General features: G+C 48.2%; 1 protein-coding gene across 6 annotated transcripts in view; it reads left to right on the forward strand.

Moving 5' to 3' along the window:
- The first annotated feature begins 3,432 nt into the window (after positions 1-3,432).
- DMPK (DM1 protein kinase) overlaps positions 3,433-20,418 on the forward strand; it is a 42,716-nt gene continuing 25,730 nt past the window's right edge. For 3 of the 6 annotated variants that reach the window (XM_035117095.3, XM_035117096.3, XM_035117099.3), the window contains exon 1: positions 3,465-4,033. In XM_035117095.3, coding sequence (XP_034972986.1) covers positions 3,874-4,033 — 160 coding nt within the window. In that variant the 5' untranslated portion in view covers positions 3,465-3,873. Of the gene's footprint in view, positions 4,034-20,418 lie in introns of all 6 variants that reach the window. The other 3 variants (XM_060275561.2, XM_088672707.1, XM_088672706.1) reach the window with 2 other exon arrangements.

Consider the following 20,418-nt stretch of genomic DNA (forward strand, 5'->3'; position numbering starts at 1 on the left):
AGAGGTCACTGTTGTACATGGAATCTGGACCAGTAAACCAAGGGCTCAAACCTCTCCTGGCTTACTTACAGAATGGAGTGGGGCTGCTCCCCAAGAGTTGTTATCCCAGGGTAACAAGCCCCTGTTCACTCAAATAAGAGTGTTTGGTCACCCCCACCAAGCCACTGCTACTGGGAGAATTTGCAGAGTGCTGAGTTCCTTTAGGGAGGGAATGACGATCAGCCCCATATGTACACACACTGGAGGTTGGGGGGCGGGGGGGGGGGAGAACCACACCCTTTCTTACAAAAGCCCTTACAATGAAACAAAAGTGAAACAGAGGCCCCTGATTTTGCCTCCACATGTCAACTCCATGGGAACCAGTGCCAGATTTACGTATAAGCTAAACAAGCTATAGCTTAGGACCCCCCTTTTTAGGGCCCCCCCAAAAAAATTAAAGGAAAAAACCCAGGATGTACATTTCCAACATATAAGATAAAAAACAAAATAAAACCCACATACAGCAACAGTGTTTTGTGTTGCGTATGGGCCTATTAGGTGCATAAATTACCATATAGCATATATTCAACACACACAAAAAACAGCTACAATTTGTTGTTGAGAAAGGAGAGCTGGACATATAAAGGGCCCCATTACCTTCAGTAGCTGAGGGCCTCATCAAACCTAAATCCGGCCCTGATGTGGACTGATGTACACCTCCCCACCTGACACAAAAGTAAGCCAGCTGGAATAGCTCAGTAGGTAGAGCATGATACTTAATCTTTGGGTCGTGGGTTCGAGCCCCACATTGGGAGAAAGATTCCTGCATTGAAGGGGGTTGGGCTAGATGACCATTGTGGTCCCTTCCAACTCTACAATTCTAACCCCGCTTTTCCTCATCCCTACTGCTGCCCCCAGAAAGCCAGGCCACTGCTGGGAAGGGATTGCTGTCCCTTGTCTTTGCTTCTGACAAGAGCACCTTCCTTTCTTCTAGACCAGGCATCCCCAAACTTTGGCCCTCCAGATGTTTTGGACTACAATTCCCATCTTCCCTGACCACTGGTCCTGTTAACTAGGGATCATGGGAGTTGTAGGCCAAAACATCTGGAGGGCCGCAGTTTGGGGATGCCTGTTCTAGAACTACAAATCCTCTGTAAAATGGCCTTTAGGGGAAGGGCTGCAGAAGGTCCCTGGTTCAATCTCCAACATCTCTGGTCCTTTGCAGGCTCTCCTCTCTCACTCCTTCGCAGGCATGCAAAGTTTTGTGGAAAGGGGACCCCTCCAGAGAAAGAGGGTCCGCGAAGGACTGGGTTGGATATTGGGCCTGGCCCAATATTATCCCAAAAGGGAGGGCGCCAGCTGCCTTCATGCAGCCAAAAGTCCTGCTTGCTCCGTCCCTCGAATTAGGCTCCAGGAATGTCTCTGTTGTTCTAAACTTAGCATGGTGGAGACTGGCCAGCTGAACGGGGAGAGGGGTGGGGGTGGGGAGGGCGCTTTGGGCAGCAGAGCCTGTGGGCCCGATCCCAGCATACTGCTCCTACTTTAGACCCAGAATGGCAGCCCTGCCAAGGATTGAACCTGGGATCTTTTGAACACAGAACATCAGGAGACCCTGGCTGCTGGATCAGGCCAGTGGCTCATCTATTCCAGCATCACAGATGCCCCCCAGTAGGTAGCCCTCCGCAGCAAGCACGCAAGGCATCCACAGTTCTTCTCGATTTAGTTATTTCGCAGAGGCTGCCAGGCAGTTAAGAGCATGGTGCCAATGGAAGTGCTATATGGCTGAGGCGCACCTCTAAACCCTCTCGGGGAATCCATGGGTAGCTGGTGTGGGGTCTTCTGGGGGACTCCAGTTCCTATCATTCCCAGCCAGCATGCTCAGTGGTGAGAGTTTTGGGTACCCCTGCCCTAGATGTTTATGCAATTGTGGTGTCGTCAGAACTTGTGGCATTTGGGAGCTATGGGGGCTTCCAGACTGCCAGAGTTTTCAGATGGCGGCCAACAAAATCAACAACCTCATCCACCCACCTGCAACAACAACAACAACAACAACATAGGGTTTTTTGTGATAAGGATAGAAAAATGCCCATATAACCTGCCAACAAATCAGAAGTAAATAGATGACCCCGTCTACCTGAGATGAGTCACGAAGAGTCGGACACGACTAAACGACTAAACAACAACAACCTGAGATGAGTAGGTAACAATTTATGTTATGAGAATCTGAGGTACAGTAAATATTTCTTCTTCTCATAATTGCATTTCTAGAACTGGTTTAGTTTTCCTATTATATAGATATTATGTTTTGTATCTGACATGTTCGTTACATTTCCGTGTTGTAAACCACCTGTGGTCTTTTGAAGAAGGGCAGTATCTAAGTTTAAGAATAATCTCCCTACAAATATAGGTGAAACAAATCAGAACGAGTGCTCCATAAGCAGGTCATCCACAGGGAGACACCCAAATTTCAGCTTTGTTTTTATTTATTTTATTTCTTATTCATTCAAACGGTCTACAAATGGCTTATAAACCAAAATCATCTCTCCAAGCGGTGTACGGAAAAGACTGCACAGGAAAGGTAAAAATCAGCTAAAGCTAAAGAAGCAGACTTGCTTCCTGGAAGAATAAAGGGGTGAGTGGGAAATATTTGCCAGGCACCAGAAGTCCTTTTAACAGGAATGCCCGGTTCTGAGCCTGCTTGGTTTGGAAGAAAGTCCTGTTCCCAGTTTGTGGGGAGGGGGCTTCCTTTGCAGTCAAAATAAGGGGGGCTGCTTTTTGTGAGAAAGCAGAGTTTCCCTTGCACTTTCAGGTTCCAGGGTGGAGTAGAGAGATTCTGATCAAAGGGCCAAGCTGTCTAATCCTGCTTGCCTGACGCTGGCTCCATCCTCCCTGTGCCCCACCATCAGCTGTCAGGTTATAATGGAGCCTGAGGTCTAGGGAAACTGTAGTGGAGCTCTGTGGCTGGGGAAAGGGAGAGGGAGAGAGAGCTGAGAAGGGGTTAAAGAGGAGTCCAGCCTTCATTCCTGGGGCCTTTAAATGGGCATGGGGTTGTTTGAGCCTGCGGCTGCTGCGAATCCCTGGCACAGAGGCATCCCGGGCTGGGCTGGGTTGAGCAGGAAGGGCAGGGTGTGGTCAGGAGACCCGGGGGGGGGCTTTTTATGGGGTAAACTGGTGGCACATTGAGCCGGGGGGGCGGGGAAGAGGAAGAGACAGGACTTTGCAAGTTGCCAAAATTTGCGCAAGGGTTTTTTTTTGTGTGTGTGTGTTTTTGCAGTGCGCAAAAGTGAAGGAAGAGGGGAGACCGGGGTCTTGCATGTTTGTGGGGCCTGGACGCTAGGGGGGGGGGTTGGGTGTGCTTGTGTGATTCAACGGGAGAGCTACTGGTGAGAGGGAGGGGGCGAGGGGTGTTTGTCCATGTGAGAGATAGTGGGGGGGCAGGGGAGGAGCGTGGGTGTGCTTTCGGACCTGAGAAAAGGAGGAAAAACAGTGCGCAAGGCAGCATAAAGGACGGGGACGGTGGCGTGTGCGAGGGAGAAGAGCGCACAAGTCCGTGGGTGTCCGGCGAGAAGGACTGGCCGTTCGGTCAGCGTGAGAGAGGAGAAAGTCTGGGAAAGTTTGTGCGGGGAGAAGGCTGAATGTGAGGCAGAGAGAAAGAGTCACGCGCATCTCCAGCAGCTGCCAGAAAGCTGCTCTCTCCATCCTGCCCGCCCTTCTGGACCATCCTGTGGACTTACAGAAGCCGGGTTGCTCGCCCAGGAAGGAGAAGACTGTGCCCCCCATGGGGCAGGGGGTTGCCCGCCTGGCATAGAGGACCCAAGCCAGGGCGGCTCCTGCCAGCCGTCCCTGGATGTGGCTGGAGGCACGGCGGCCGTTGGGGTGCCCTCCGCCCCCGCCATGGCTGCCGAGGTGCGACTGAAGAAACTGGAGGAGGTGGTTCTGGATCAGAGCGCTGTAGGTCTGGAGACCTTGGTGGACCTTCTGCTATGTGTGCATCACGAGCTGAGCACATCGCCTCTGGCCCAGGAGAAATACATTATGGAGTTTTTACAGTGGGGTGAGTCTGCCAGATCCTTGCTGGAAACCTTCCTATCCAGGCTTGCAAATAGCCACTGGCCCGGTAGCCAGACAAGGAAGCCTTTTCAAAGTAAAAGAGGGAGATAGTCTCCTTTTTTCTGTTGATGTGCCACAGCTAGTGAAAATGGGCTTGTGGTTTTTGTTTTTGGACATATTTGCTCTGCTTTATTTACCTGTGCCCAGATCCCACAAGCTGCCCTTTAGTACTGGAATCTGAGGCCCCTTTCTCTCTCCCCAGTGACAATTTTACATTGCACTTCCTGAATGCTCTCCTAAAGTTGCCTGGTCGGTCTTTAGCAATGGTCTTATAAGATTGGCTTTTCCCCTGTCGCTTGTCTCCAGCTAGAGTGATAGACTGCCTCTGTTCCTGGATGTTCCACTTAGCTATTATGGTCAACAGCCAACATCAATGGGTTTGTTAAACTCCATAAAGTCATTCCACGTTACTGTTCCAGTTTTGCGGAGGGGGTGGGGAAACCAAGGCCCTGGAATCACACAATTCGCCGATTGAGCTGCGAAACCAGCGTCTCCTATATTCTCGGCAGTGACACACCCACCCATTTCAATCTAAACTTCATTTGTTCTCTTGCCGCCCTCCCCAATTTAGAAACCTGGTTAGCTCTTGCTAACCACTATGTGCTGCTTCCTTTTCCCGCCTCCCCCAAACAGATATTTCCCCTGTGCCTTGGTTTCCCTCTTGTCCCCTACATGCTCAGCTTTCTTGCTCCTTTGTGATGATATCATCTTTGCTCCGCTGGGTTTGCCAGTGAGCAGAGCCACAGCTCATACTTTTAAGAACCTCCTGCAAGGAGTGGCCTCTCTATAGACCTGTTTTTATACTAGTAGCCCATGCCTGGCCCCTCACTTCCCACCCTAGGCTGGTGGTTGTCCTGCCGTCCAGGACCTCGAAACCTTGTGAATCAGGTCCAACAAGACAGCTCAGCTGGTTGGAGCATGGTGCTGATAATGCCAAGGTTGCGGCTTCAATCCCCCTATGGGACAGCTGCAAAATCTTGCATTGCAGGGGGTTAGACTAGATCATCAGGGTCCCTTCCAACTCTGTGATTCTATGAAAACAGGCTAGCCCCTACCCTGCTAGTGTAATTTAAAACGAGTTGGAGTAGGATTTGGGAGTCAAGGGTTCACATCTCAACTTGGCCCAAGAAGGTGGTTGGGGAATATTGGCTAGTGTCTCTCTCTGGGTGGATCTACGCACAGGAAAAACCTGCCCCCACTATAAATAAGTCATAAATTAGATTGTTACAGCAAAAGGGGAAAAAAACCTGTGTAAAATTTCATAGAAAAGTTTTGTGCTCTACAGCACCATCTGGTGTTGCATGTTTAATATGCATTTAAAACACTGTTGTTTTTTACTATTGTAGCTGAGTCCTCTCAGCCTAGTCTTCCTCACAGGGTTGTTTTGAGGATAAAATGAGAGCTATGTAAGCCAGTTTAAATTCCTTGGACGAATGTCAGGATATAAATTTAAGAATGCTGCCCCGGGCTCTTTCGGGAGGAATATCAATTGAATGAGTAATATAAAAGAAATCCAGTAATGAATGAAATAGCATGTTGACGACCCCAAAAGAAAAAAATTATTTTGTGGTTGACAAGTTTTTCCTGGCTGGTTGCTTGCGGTTCATTTCTTCCTCTCGTTGGTGGTGCTGGTGGGGTTGAGGAGTGGGGAGCCCCCGTTGATTAAAAAAAATAGATCAACAAATTGCACCCAGAAAGACGTTTGGTTCCATTGCAGGGGGTTGGACTAGATGACCATTTGGGTCCCTTCCAGCTCTACAGATTCTGTGATGGGAATCGCTTTTACACCAAACGGGTCATCTCCCCCTGGGTGCCATCTCTGCAGGGGTCTTTTTAAAAAAATAAAAAGAGAGAGAAAAGGGTCTGGTGTGACTGAGAGGCTGGGGATAGGCGTTTGTGCAAAGCGGTAGCCTCTTTGCCTTCAGTTCACAAGGAGATGAACCAGAATGTGGTGTGGAAGGCTGGATTTCTGCCTTTGATTTTTGTGGCTCCCCATGCTCACGCCCACCAAAGGTTGCTTTTTCCCTTGACTGGGAAGGCCAGAGCAGGCTCCAGGACCTGCTCATCGTGTCCCTTGATTCTCATCAGCCCCACTGTGGCCAAAGATTAGTCCAGGAGGCAGGATCTCTTAGAATCACAGATTTGGAGTTGGGAGTTGGAAGGGTCATCTAGTCCAATCCCCCGCAGTGCAGTTCATGACTTTGAATTCCCCAGGTTTTCCACGCAGCCGGATGCTTGCATCTCATGTTTATTGGTGCTTGGTTGGGTTGCTAGTTGCATTTTAGAGAACGGGGCAAATTCCCTGCTTGTCCCCCCCCCCTTCCTACATTTGGTGTTTCATTTAAGGTGCTATAACCCCATTGCCAACTGCTTAAGAGTTGCGTTTCAGCAGGAGCGGCAGAGAAGCTGCCCGCAGAAATAAATTAATATAGAAATAGAAGCTTTCGAGAGGGCAGGGATTGCAAGGCACTGAGCTTGTTGCAGTCAAACACACAAAAAGCCCACACCGTGTCCTGCCTACAGTTCACCTGCTGGGGAGAAACCAAGATATTCCAGCTCCCTTTGCTCAGATCTGTTTGTTGTATGAGTGCTGGCAGGCAGGCCTTGAACAGCTGTGAATAACGTAATGGGATTTTCGCCTTTCTTTGCTTTGAAGTGTACGAAAGCTGGGGATAGGATGGTGTCTTCTTCTTCTTCTTCTTCTTCTTCTTCTTCTTCTTCTTCTTCTTCTTCTTCTTCTTCTTCTTCTTCTTCTTCTTCTAGAAGCAGGTTTTAATACCAGTCTTATTCAGGGTAGCATGCCTTTTTAGGGTTTAGTTCTGGAAATCGGGTTAGTTCCTGGTGGGTATCAGCACCCGGCGAACTGTTGCAGCTGGAAGTTGCGGGGAATGCATTTCTGCACCAAGAAGAAACCATGAGTTTCCCCCACCCCTTCCTGCGGGCACTTCTGCCATGTGCGAATAAATTTGAAAGCGGTTAGTCAGTGCGGTTTGGGTGTCAGACTAGGACCTGGGAGGCCCGGGTTCAAATCCCCACTTGGCCATAAAGCTCAGAGGGATGACTTTGGGCCCGTCTTCTCTCAGACCAGCCTACCTCGCAAGGCTGCAGTGGGGATTACTTGAGGAGGCGGAGATTCGTGTGCGCCATGCTCTGAGCTCATTGGAGAGAAAAAAATGTGGCACATAATGGCAAATAATGAATCAATGGAATCTTCAGGGCTCAATCTAAAAGTTATTGCAGTTCAAGCATGCCTGGAATTTAAGTGTTTTGATCCAGGCCCCCGCCCCCTTTGCTGAACCCAGGCAGGTAGAACTCACTTGCGAAGGAGGCTCTAATTACTGAATAGTGAGGGAGGCACTTTGCACATGCCTAGGAGTGGGCTTGCTCCTGTTTGGACGATTCCAGAGCTGAGCCCTGGCACTAAACCACGCATGTGCGCGCGGAATGGAGGCCTCAAAGTCCTTGCTGACATTTTACGGACATATAAAAAGCCCTTTCAATAGCATGTGCCAGCAATCAGCAGTTCCCAGCCACTACATGTTTGTTTGTGTTTTGTGTTGTTGGTTGTTTTTTTTTAAATAAGGGGCTTTGGAACTGTCTTTGGAACTGCAAAGGGAACTTCCTGGAAAACCGCGAGCCGCCTTTGCAAAGAGGACTTGGGGCAGCGCGGTGGCCGTTTTATTTGTTGCCCTTGTTCAGTTCTCTCGCAAGCTCTGTGTTAGCTGCAGCAGAAAGGGAGAGAGCGGACAAGGGAGGGTTGTGCAGACTGTTCTGGTAGCTTCCTTTTCAACACCGCCGCCACAGCAAAGCAGGCACGCAATCCCACCCCCTTGGCGGTGCACAGACTGCCTTTTGTGGACAAGATGGCATAGCCCTACCCCCTTTACCAGGGAGATCCGGCCGTGCGTGTTCCTGCGACGGCCGGGGCTTGTGTGAGATGTTGCTTGGGCCGCGGAGACTTTGCAAAACGCCATAAAAGGCTGCCTGCTATGGACGTGCACTCTCTGTGTGCCCGTTTGGCTCCCTCACTTCGTCTTGCTCGCCTCCTCCTCCTCCCCCCCCCACCCCCTGCTCCCCACTCCAACACCATGCTATTGGGGGAGGGGGGGGCTCAGTTCCAGGCCTAACACATGCTTGCAATCTCTGTTCATTTCTGTGCCATTAATTTCCTATCATCGTGAGAATGGCACCAAACTGGGAGGGGCAGCTCATGCCGCAGAAGACAGAATCGGGATTCAAAATGACCTTAACAGATTGGCCAACTGGGCCTGAGCTAATAAAAGGAATCTCAGTAGAGACAAATGTAAGGTTCTGTACTTAGGCAGGAAGAACCAGATGCACAAATATAAGATATGGGACACTTGGCTTACTAGCAGTTCATGTGAAAAGGATCTAGGGGTCTTGGTGGACCACAAGCTTAATATGAGTCAACAGTGTGATGCAGCAGCAAAAAGAGCTAGTGCTATTCTAGGCTGTGGCATCAACAGAAGTCTCGTGTCTAGAGATCAACGGAAGTAGTAAAGGTAAAGGACCCCTGACAGTTAAGTCTAGTTGCAAACGACACTGGGGTTGCGGCGCTCATCTCGCTTTATTGGCCGAGGGAGCCAGCGTACAGCTTCCGGGTCATGTGGCCAGCATGACTAAGCCACTTCTGGTGAAACCAGAGCAGCACACAGAAATGCCGTTTACCTTCCCGCCAGAGCGGTACCTATTTATCTACTTGCACTTTGACGTGCTTTCAAACTGCTAGGTGGGCAGGAGCTGAGGCCAAGCAACGGGAGCTCACCCCGTCGCGGGGATCCAAACCGCCGGCCTTCTGATCGGCTAGCCCTAGGCTCTGTGGTTAAGACCACAGCGCCACCCGCGTCCCACAAGGGAAGTAATAGTGCCACTCTATTTTGCCATGGTCAGACCACACCTGGAATACTGTGTCCAATTCTGGGCACCACAATTTAAGAAGCATGTTGACAAGCTGGAAGGTGTGCAGAGGAGGGCAACCAAGATAATCAGGAGCCTGGAAACCAAGTCTTATGAGGAATGGTTGAGGGAGTTGGGCATGCTTAGCCTGGAAAAGAGGAGACTGAGAGGAGATACGAGAGCCATCTTCAAATATCTCAAGGACTATCATAGGGAAGAGGGAACAAGTCTGTTTTCTCCAGGTCTGGAGGGTAGGACTCAAACAAGAAAGGAGATTCTGGCTAAACATCAGGAAGAACTTTCTGACAGTAAGAGCTGTTTGATAGTGGGTCTCTGTCGAGAGGCGGTGGACCTTCCTTGGAGGTTTTTAAGCAGAGGTTGGATGGATTCGGCAGGGCAGTCTCTTAGGCAGCGTTAACAGCCCTCTTGAACACAGGGAGCTTCCCTATAACCGAGTCATATTGGGAATACCGAATTCAGCCTTGAGCACACTGGCTGGCAGTAGCTCTCCAGGAGATGCCATAGGGGGATTGAACCTGGGATCTGCATGCAGAAGATGCTCTAACCACTGAGCTACTGCCCTGCCCCAGCAAATGACCAACCCTGTAGGATACTGAAGGCCAGCAAGCTGCCTATTATGTATATGATTATATTTTTGCTCCCTTGGTTTGGAGGGGAAATCATTTGGATTTTCTGAAGCAAGATTAAAACATTGATTCGAGGAGGGTGGAAGGGTGCATAGTTTCTAAAAAAGCAAAAAGCATAATCCCAGTGCTTTTTTTTCTATAAAAAAATGTTTAGGGGTACTCTCATTTTGACTCAAGAAAACCACCATTTTATAGTTCAAATTGGGGGAAATAAATACAGTAAATGGACAAAAAGTACAAAGATTCACAAAATGTTTAGGGGTATGTGTACCCCTGCATCCTCCTAGAAAAAAAAGCACTGCATAATCCTATGTATGTTTAGTAAGCCCCAGATTTCAGTGCAGGAATCTTTTGCCCAATGTTGGACATAAATCCACGACTCTGTGATTAAGAGTAGCATGCTCTCTCTCTCTCTCTCTCTCTCTCTCTCTCTCTCTCTCTCTCTCTCTCTCTCTCTCTCTCTCTCAGAGGGACCTTTGGGTATACAGTATATCGTAGAACTGTAGAGTCCAGCAACCTTTCCTGCCAGGGGGCTAGCTGTGGTTGTTGATTGGCAAAAGGCACTCTGCGCGTGCTCCGGAACATCCTCTCTGGCGGCGTTTCTGCAAAAGCCTCGTGGCTGAGGCCTGGCACGGAAACGGTTTCTGAGTGCGAGCCCCACCTTTGGGCTTCGGCAGGCTTGCGTACTGAAAAAGTTTCCATGCACAGGAATTCCACAAACACACACACAAAAACCCTCTGTCCTCCCATGCTAGCATGCAAGAGAGTCTCCGAGGGCCCTGGTTGGAATCTGAGAATTGCTGCAAGCCCAGATTCCCAAACCATCATCTCCTGCCCGAAATAGGAAGCCACCAAAAGGGGAGCAAAGCAGCTGGTTTTGGACAGAATTTGACAAATGCCCCAGGGCAGTTTGGAAGGAAGCCTCTCTCTCATTCTCCCTCCCTCCACCGCCCTCCTAGGTGGAGGGTTGGGGCTTTATTTTGGAGGAGGGGTTCTTTTTTTTTTTAAGTACCCAAAAATATCAAGCGAATGGATCTGTTGTGTGTACAGCTTTCCGTTGTAGGAGACTGAGCTATTGTAGGCCGCAGCTAACAAATTCACAGAGACACTGCATCCACCCATCCAATTCTTTGGGGGCTGCTCAGCTGTTTGTGTGAAACAATTCTTGCAGTTTCCAGTTGGAACTCCCTGCCTCTTGATATCAGGTCGGGCGCTTTCACCATTCTTTTTTGGGGCACCTGCTCAAAACACTTTGGTTTGGACTTCCTTTAGAAAGTCGATGCGAGTTTTCATCTGTTTTTAGTTCATTGTTATTTTGGCTTTTCGAACATCTCACATTATTGCTGCTAGTTCTTCCTGTTGATAATTTTATCGTTTTTGTAAACCTGCCTTCAGGTTTTTTGGTTTTATTTTGGTTTTTTATGGAAGAAAATGCAAATAAATAAAGCGTCCCAGGCTCAGTCCCTGGGAGCATCTGCAAGGAGGGCCTGAGAAATGAATCCCTGCCTAGAACCTTGGAGAGCGGCTGCCAGTCAGTGGAGGCAATGCTGAGCCAAATGGACCAATGGTCTGATTTCTCCCCCCCCCCATGAGCCATTGCCAACCTGGCGCCCTCCAGTTATCAAAGCTGGCCATAGGTCAGTTCCAGGGTGCGATCCTGGCATCTATAGCCATAAAGGATCTCGGGTAACAGGTGACAGGAAAGACCTGTACATGGGACTGCGTGGAAAGCTGCTGCCAGTCAGAATCCGTAATCCTGGGCTAGATGAATAATACTCATAGAATTGTTGTGTTGAAAGAGACCACAAGGGCCATTTGGCCAAACACACAGCAGTGCAGGAATCACAGGTAATAAAAGACTGCAAACTTTCATTGGTTGATCAGTACAATAAAGCTGATTGGCCTTTTAAACCGCATAGAAAGACTTGGTTCCCCGGGTCATTAATTTCAACATCAACAGAAGTATACGGTAGTGTCCAGATCAAGGGAAGTAATAGTGGCACTGTATTCTGTCTTGATCAGACCACACATGGGATACTGTGTCCAGTTTTGGGTGCCACAATCTAAGAAGGATATTGACAAGCTGGAAGGTGTGCAGAGGAGGGCAACCAAGGTGATCAAGGGTCTGCAAACCAAACCTTATGAAAAACAGTTGAGGAACTTGGGTCCTTTTAGCCTGGAAAAGAGGAGACCGGGAGGAAATATGACAGCCGTCTTCAAATAGCTACATTGCAGGGGGTTAGACTAGATGGCCCTCAGGGTCCCTCCCAACTGTACGAATCTATGATTTTTTGAAGTAAATTAATCCTGGGCCATTTGTTCTCAAAGGGGGCTGTCCCACCCACCCCAAATGTCACTGGGCAGGGTTGGCTTGGCAGGAGGAGATGCCAGTTGGCCCCTTGGCCTCGTGCCGCGAGGCAGTTGGCTGTGCCTGGAATTTGACAGTGCTTCTAACTCAGCAAGGAAAGGAAAAAGTGACCGGGGTGGCGGTCGATGCTTCAGCATGACAGCGACATAAAACATCCTAACAAATTTTAGAAGCCGGCCTGGAGAAGGCAAAGAGATATGGAATCCAGCACATCTGCAAGAACAGGAAAGATCTGTTGTTTTCAGTACATCACCTTGCATCCTTTCCTTCCTTCCTTCCTTCCTTCCTTCCTTCCTTCCTTCCTTCCTTCCTTCCTTCCTTCCTTCCTGTTCTTTATTCTTCAGACTCAAATCTTGAGTCTTGATTTCCTCCATGGATTTCTTCACGCTGGAAACGTCTTTTCTCAGGGGAAGGAGAACCCAAGACAAATCCTAATATGATTCTCTGCGGACTGATGAGACGAACACTTGGGTCGTGATGGCTTCATCCCAAGCCTCCTGTCTGCCCACCTCATCATTCCTACTTTGGGACACCATCGCTGTTCATTGCAGGTCCAGGCAGCCTGATTGGCCTTCAGTAGGCAGAGAGGGAGAAATCCACAAACCAAGGGGACCCGCTTTATTCCCTTTTCTTCCTTTTACGCACATCCCACCAGGGATGTCCAATTTGGAAGAACTGGGCTGCGTTGGATCAAAAGCTTTTGCTCTTTTGATTGCAGGGCGAAATGGAATGGCTGGTTGTCACCACCCCCCCCCCCAAGTGATTTATTGAGGGGGCACAAGATCTAACCAGCTTTCAGCAACCAAAATACCAGCTGCTAGGCTCAGGTTGTTGTTGTTGTTGTTGTTGTTGTTGTTGTTGTTTCTTAAGTGAACCTAAGAACATAATCTCCTGCCAACCTAGCAGTCTGAAAATGCAAGTAGATAAATAGGTACCGCTCCGGCGGGAAGGTAAATGGCATTTCCGTGTGCTGCTCTGGTTTCGCCAGAAGCGGCTTAGACATGCTGGCCACATGACCCGGAAGCTGTACGTCGGCTCCCTTGGCCAGTAACGCGAGATGAGCGCCGCAACCTCAGAGTTGTCCGTGACTGAACTTAACAGTCAGGGGTCCCTTTACCTTTACTTTAAGAACATAATGTTGCATCCCTGAGCAGATTCCAGGTGTTCCAGGCATTTACCCAGGATTTGTGTTTCCTTTGGAAATGAGGCACAGAGGAGACAGTGGTGTCTTTATGATATACGGTTTCTTTACACACACACATATATACAACCTGAGCCTATGTATGAGGGAGGGGTTCATAGCATTAACACCCAGAAGGATCTTGTTTCTCCCATAGCCGCGGCCTTGGATTCAAACAGGAACCAAACATGTCTCTCTCTCTCTCCATATTGCTTCCCTCCCCTCTTTGTCTTAAAGCATCACCGAACCCTTTGCCTTTTCCTAACTACCAGCCGTTTGCATCTCACACAGATCCACTTCCTTTCTTCCCTTTAATGGCCCATCGCCCAGGCGATCACCTCACCAGGAAGCTAGCCTGGCTTCTATTTTAACACAAGCTGGATCCAGGGGTTAGAAGGGTCTCAGCATACAGCCCACTTGCCCCATAATAAGAGTCCTACTGAATCAGCCCAGAGGTCCTAGCCCCGCATCCTGCCCTCTCCATGTCCAACCGGATGCCTCTGGGAAGCCCACAAGCAGGAACTTGATGTTGCAGCATTGTCTCCCACGAATATCCCCCATGAATTCATCTACTCCCCTTTTAAACCATTCAAGCAGGTGGCCATAATTACAACTTGCGGGAGCAAATTCCCTCCTTTTAACTACTCTGCTGGTAGCTAGCTAGCTACTAGTCACCTGGGTTATGAGAAGAAGAAGCTAAGCTAGAACTTCCTTTATTGACTCCTGATTGCCTGCTAGTTTGATTTGCATTAACTGAGCAGTCAAACTGATTTTAACCCCTAGGTAGTCTGGAGGTGCTTCATACTGTGAGCAACAGGTTGTTTTAAAAATATAGTTCATGAATTTGTTTTCAAGCTGACAGCATCAAAGGGAACCTTACAGTAAAACGAATCAAGCCATTAATAATAGATTGAAAGTTGACATCGTTCATTGTAAAGAATGAATGGAAACAGTCATCTAAAAAGCCCTTTACATTCAGAATGCTATTTTGCTCATTCTGTCTACTTTCTAAGGCTATCTCAGGGCTCATCCATATCTCAGGGCTCACTTCTGTTGGGTCCAGGATTTGGTCTGTTTGCCCCATGTTTGCTAGGCATGGGTCTGAGAGGTTTTTCTTCCATCCTGCCTCCCCCGCCCCCACCCCCCGGAAAACCTGCTCCTTACCGCTGAATCAGAACAAACATCAACCCCTGATTGACACTTCTTCCATCATCAGTGGGTTTTCCCATGGAAAGTGGCAGGATGAAAGAAAGAAACCTCGACAACCCGTGCCTAAGACAAATGGAAATTTGGATGATCCCTAAGTCAAGTTTTTTTGTTTTTTTTTATAAAGAAGAAGATACAGCTAAAAAAACTTCGAAACTAGTTTGAGATTGCAAGAGGTAGTCATTCTCTGGACAACATTGTATAGGGACCCTAGCGTTCCCACAAAGTATTCCTATAATAACTTGGTGCTTTTGCTCTGAAATAAGACATTATTTTCGCCATTACAGTGGTACCTCGGTTTACGAACTTAATCCATTCCAGAAGTCCGTTCTTAAACTGAAACCGTTCTTAAACAGAGGTGTGCTTTCCCTAATGAGGCCTCCCGCCGCCAGTGCCCTTCCACCGTTCAGATTCCGTTCTTAGACCAAGGTCAAGTTCGCAAACTTCCGGTTTTGCAGAGTTCGTAAACTGAATAGTTCGTAAACAGGGCTGTTCTTAAACCGAGGTACCACTGTATAGCAAAAATCCCCCTTTTATTTTTCACTTGTTGGATTTCCCCCTGAAAGGGGCAAGCCCAGATGAAATACAGCTGGGATGTAGAAACCGGCATTTTTACATCAGATCTGCAAAACAAAACAAAACAAAAAAACCTTGCATGCTTGAGAAGTCCCCCTCTTGCAATAAGCGCCTGCCTGGGCGATGCACCCTAACAGGCTGCCAGGCAGGTAAGACTGGGGTGGGGGGAGAGCTCACTCCTTTTCTGGGGAACTCTTGAGATATCCTGGTCCAAGAAAGGCCCTTTCCGGCATTTGGGGCATTGAGGGCAGAAGTGAAGGCAGAGTCGGTGACGGAAGCGACCAAGGTGGATTCACAAAGTGGGGTTTCTTAGACACCCTGGCATGGACTGTAGGGTTTGCACTGCTCAGAGGCAGAGGACGCTGAGCAACAGCTGAGAGGGGACGGCTGGCTCTTTCTTGGCAGACCCCCGAACAGGGCCTGGTGTCCCAGCCATTGCTCTGCTCTGCCAACTTCTGGTGCCAGACTGAAAAGTCAAAAACTGGTTGCTGAAAGAGAGCAGAAGCGCGTTGGAAGTGGGGTAAGACCTGGACTTTTCTGGTGGCAGTTCCTGGGGTCCAGATCTCTCGGCTCCTGAAAGGCAGAGAAGATAAACAGTTGGTGCTTGTTCATCTAAATCTGTGCCCTTGCCCACAAACTCTAACAAATGCAGCCAGCCTCGCCATCTTGCTGCAGTTTGCAGGCTTGAAAAGAAGTTAGACTTTTGCAAGAGCTGGCAAACACGCTGCGGCAATTCAGCTGACGGGTTGTCCTCAGGAGACACGGCTGGCTCTGGTGTATTTTTCCATGAGGCTTTAAGAAAAAAAACCCAAAGAAAACCAACCACATTGTTGCTTTCTTGTGTTGGGTGCAGGAGGGAACAGGGAAAATGTACTAATATTAAGCCTTGGCCTTGCTGGCTTGCCTTGTGCGACATGTTCCCTCGAAGAAGAAAGCCTGCCCTGTTCTCCATCAGAGCCGCAGCGTCTGAAAGCAGACGGGATTGTGAGGAAGCACAGAAAGAGGGTGAAAGATACACCCATGGCGGGCTCTTATTTTCATAGTAGAATCATATAATGATAGAGATGGAAGGGACCCCCAAGGGCCATCTAGCCCAACCCCCTGTAATCAGAGGCGTAGGAAGGGGGGCGGGGGCGGTCTGCACCGGGTGTCATCGCTAAGGGGGGGTGACATTCAGCACACCGCCATAGCTGCCAAGTTCTCCCTTTTTTTAAGGGAAATTCCCTTATGCTGAATAGGCTTCCTCGCGAAAAAAGGGAAAACTTGGCAGCTATGCACACCGCGCACCCGTGACTCCCAAGCCTACCTTCAGCCATGGGGGGGGGGGGGTTGACAAAAAAAATATCACACCGGGTACCACCTGACTTTGCTATGCCCCTGCCTGCAATGCAGGATTCTCAGCTGAAGCACCCCTGACAGATGGCCACCCAACCTCTGCTTAAAGGAGCGTCTCCTACCCCATCATTCTACCCGGACACTGAGGTGCAGCGCCGAGGGCCTTCTGGCGGTTCCCTCACTGCGAGAAGCAAAGCTACAGGGGACCAGGCAGAGAGGGCCTTCTCAATAGAATGTGGAATGCCCTCCCATCAGATGTCAAAGAGATAAATAACTACCTGACATTTAGAAGACATCTGAAGGCAGCCCTGTTCAGGGAAGTTTTTAATGTGTGACATTTTAATGTATTTTAAATATTTGTTGGAAGCCACCCAGAGTGGCTGGGGAACAAATAGTAAATTATTATTATTATTATTATTATTATTATTATTATTATTATTATTATTATTAAAGCCTCCAAGGAAGGAGAGTCCACAATCTCTCAAGGGAGTCCTTTCCACTGTCAAGCAGCTCTTAGTGTCTGAAAGTTCTACCTGATTTTTATTCAGAATCTCCTTTCTTGAATCTACAGTATTGGTCCGATTCTCCCCTCTGGAGCAGCTTGCTCCACTTCCATGTGGCAGTCCTTCAAATATTGGAAGATGGCTATCAGTCCCCTCTTCTCCAGGCTAAACATGGCCAACTCCCTCATAAGGCTTGGTTTCCAGACCCTTGATCATCTTGGTTGCCCTCCTCTGCACAGCTGCCAGCTTGTCAATATCCTTCTTAAAATGAGGTGCCCAGAACTGGACACAGGACTTCCAACCAACCAACCAACCCACCCCTCCCTCTTTTTATTTTAACCTTCTCATATCTGGCTTGTTTTGTTGTTGTGGAGGTCAGATGATCGGCAGCTGTCAGCTACTTCTTGTCCGAGCAAAGCATTTTGCAAGAGAGCTCCTCTCGAGCCAGTTGCAAATAATCATCTTGAAGGCTGGTCTGCGAGAGCAAAACAGGACTGGCTGCAAGACCTCACAGTTCTTTGCAGGACCTGAGCAGACGCATAACTTGACCAAAGGCCTTGCAAAGGCTCAGCTCCTTTGCCAACAAGCACAAGCGGGTGATGCCCAAGTTAGAACTTCTAAAGAGAGCAATTGCAAAACCACAAATATAGTGCTCTGTATGTGGCACCTTAATATGTTTAAGCAAGATGATCAGAAATAATTCATCTATTTAAATTGTTCAGTGGAGAACGGGGGGGGGGGGATATAACAGTTGCACTGTATTTTTAAATCTGTATTTTATTTTACTTTGTATTTTAAAGGAGTGAACCCTGAATCCATACGGCTTCTTCCTACCCACATTTTCTCAGAAGTAAGCCCCTCTGAGTCTGGTGTTCACAGCAAGTGAGCTGCCATGCTAGCGTTTCATTGTTAAGAGTTATATAATGTTTGTATTGCAACAGTTTCTTCAGGGCTGTTAGCTGAGCCTGTCAATAAAAAACTGTTGCGTAAGTTGTACCTTCAAAAATGCACCCGGCTGTGCAAACCGTGGATATGTTGGAATCTTCAGAAATGCAGAAAACAACAACAACCTTTCTTGCTTCCTTTGCACCCATGGAATTTGTTTCTCTGCATGTTTTGTTGGTGTTAAGGATCAGCCCCAAGCAGGCAGTTTGGGCTTGTGCAATGGGAGGATAATGCAGGTAGCAGCTGCCTGGCAACCTCTGTGATTTGGTCCTCAGAGTTGAAGGGGTCCATCTAGGGGTCCATCTAGTGGACATCTAGACCAACCCGCACTGCTCTTTTAGGAAATCCACTACAGCAGCATCCCAGCCGCTGTTTAAGATGCCAGTTAAAGCCTCTTCAAGTGCCCTTTTGATTGTGCATTCACAGTTATTTGTACTATCAGGGAAGTCATACTATGATTCCTCTTTCGATGTCATGTACACTCTGCAGAAATTTTGGGGTGCCTCCAGTACTTCATTTCCAACCAGTGTGTAACTTCCTGCTGAAATACTTCTCATTCCACAAATGTTTTTTTTGGGGGGAGGGGAGCGGTGTGGGGCTTGACTCACTTTTGTTGGGCTATTAGCAAGTTGTAGACCTCTTATCCTTTGTGAATTCCCCTGCTCTGTGTTTTTTTTAAGCCTTCTAAGCCATTGCCTATGAATACATCTTGTGGCAGGGAGTTGCAAAAGGTAACACTGCATTGTGTGAAGTAGTCTTTTCTTTTTTTCTGACTTGGATCTATTGCCCGCCTAATATGATGTGAGAGGGAGAAAAACTATGCTCTCTACTTTCTCCTCACCAGGTATAAGCCTCTTCTTCTTCTTCTTCTTCTTCTTCTTCTTCTTCTTCTTCTTCTTCTTCTTCTTCTTCTTCTTCTTCTTCTTCTTCTTCTTCTCCTCCTCCTCCTCCTCCTCCTCCTCCTCTTTGTTTTTTGGTATTCTATTTATTTATTTATACTTTTCAAGTTTATGTTGTTGTTGTTTAGTCGTTTAGTCGTGTCCGACTCTTCGTGACCCCATGGACCATAGCACGCCAGGCACTCCTGTCTTGCACTGCCTCCCGCAGTTTGGTCAAACTCATGTTCATAGCTTCGAGAACACTGTCCAACCATCTCGTCCTCTGTCGTCCCCTTCTCCTAGTGCCCTCAATCTTTCCCAACATCAGGGTCTTTCCCAAGGATTCTTCTCTTCTCATGAGGTGGCCAAAGTTTATACATTTCACTAATTTTATACATTTCACTAATAGTACATTCATTTTGACATTTTGACATTTCCAAACTTGACTTCCATCCCCCTCTTTCTGCGGTTCCTTAAATTTGTTTTTAATATCTTCTGCATATCCACATTAACTTAATTTGCTCATTTATTTCATCTTCTAAAACTGCAGGTTGTTACAAAAATCCTGCCAATGTTTTTACCTGTTTATAATTTATCTGTAAAATTCAATAACCATTTCCATTCATATATATATGAATTCATCTTATACGCTTCTATCATGTCCCACCCCACCTTGCACACTGAAACATTGTGGGCACATGAACCTCTTTCCTGGTTCAATATCTTGCAAGTCTAGCAGGTGCCAGGGAGCAATTAACCTCTCCACCCCATGCCACCTGCAACCTGACTTGAAGGCAAATAAATATATTTACCCAAGCAAATACATTTAACTCCCTCTCGCAAAGCCGCTGGAGCAGGGCCAGTCTCGGGATGGAGAGGGCCAGGGCGTCAATAGGCAACCGCTCTCCCCCAGATGCAACCAAGGTCAAGGCCTCCTGTGCCTTTCGAGAGTCCTTCTCATGCAATATTTCGGCAAGTCCAGAGGGAAGAGAGCAGCAGCAGCTGCCCCAGGGTGTGAGCCTGACCTTCTTCTCTGCATCGGCGCAGGGACTGCGAAATCCCCTCTGCTGCTGAATGGCTAAAGATACACAAATCCCTTTGAGCTGGAAGCAGCCCACCAGCTTGGGATTCTTGGCTTGGCCTGCTCTTCCCTCCCACCCTCCGATCCTGCTCCTTCCTCGCAGTTCCAGGCAGACAGCAGAACAGAGCAAGCACAAAGCCATGAGGCTCAATGCGCCTCTGGGGGAGGCTGGGTGTGCCACAACTTCGGCAGGTTCAAGAGACAGTGATGGGTTGAGCTAGCTCTGGTGGGCTTTAAAAGCGCTCGCTATATCATAGCCTCCAACCTTTCTCTGATGAAAATAGGGACGTCCCATTCCATAATGATCATTTTACTCTTTTATAACCCACACATCTTACCGGGTTGCCCCAGCCACTCTGGGCAGCTTCCGACATATATCAAAACGTAACAAAACATTAAAAGAAAAAAACCCTTCCCTATACAGGATTGCCTTCAGACAGCTCAGGAGTGAAATAACTCTATACCCTCCAACATTTCTCCAATGAAAATGGGGACGTCCTAAGGAAAAGCGGGACACTCCAGGTTCAAATCAGAAACCGGGACGGCTTGTCTAAATCAGGGACGTCCCTGGAAAATAGGGACACTTGGAAGGTCGGCTATATATTTTGGGAAGTGGTTTTTGTGCAGTTGGACACCTCTAAAGATGCCGCAACCAAATGATGTGGTTCCTGAGATCAAGGAGCAGGTTTCTGT

Source organism: Zootoca vivipara, chromosome 6, assembly GCF_965207765.1.
Source record: "Zootoca vivipara chromosome 6, rZooViv2.hap1.1, whole genome shotgun sequence".
NCBI classification, from domain to species: Eukaryota; Metazoa; Chordata; class Lepidosauria; order Squamata; family Lacertidae; genus Zootoca; species Zootoca vivipara.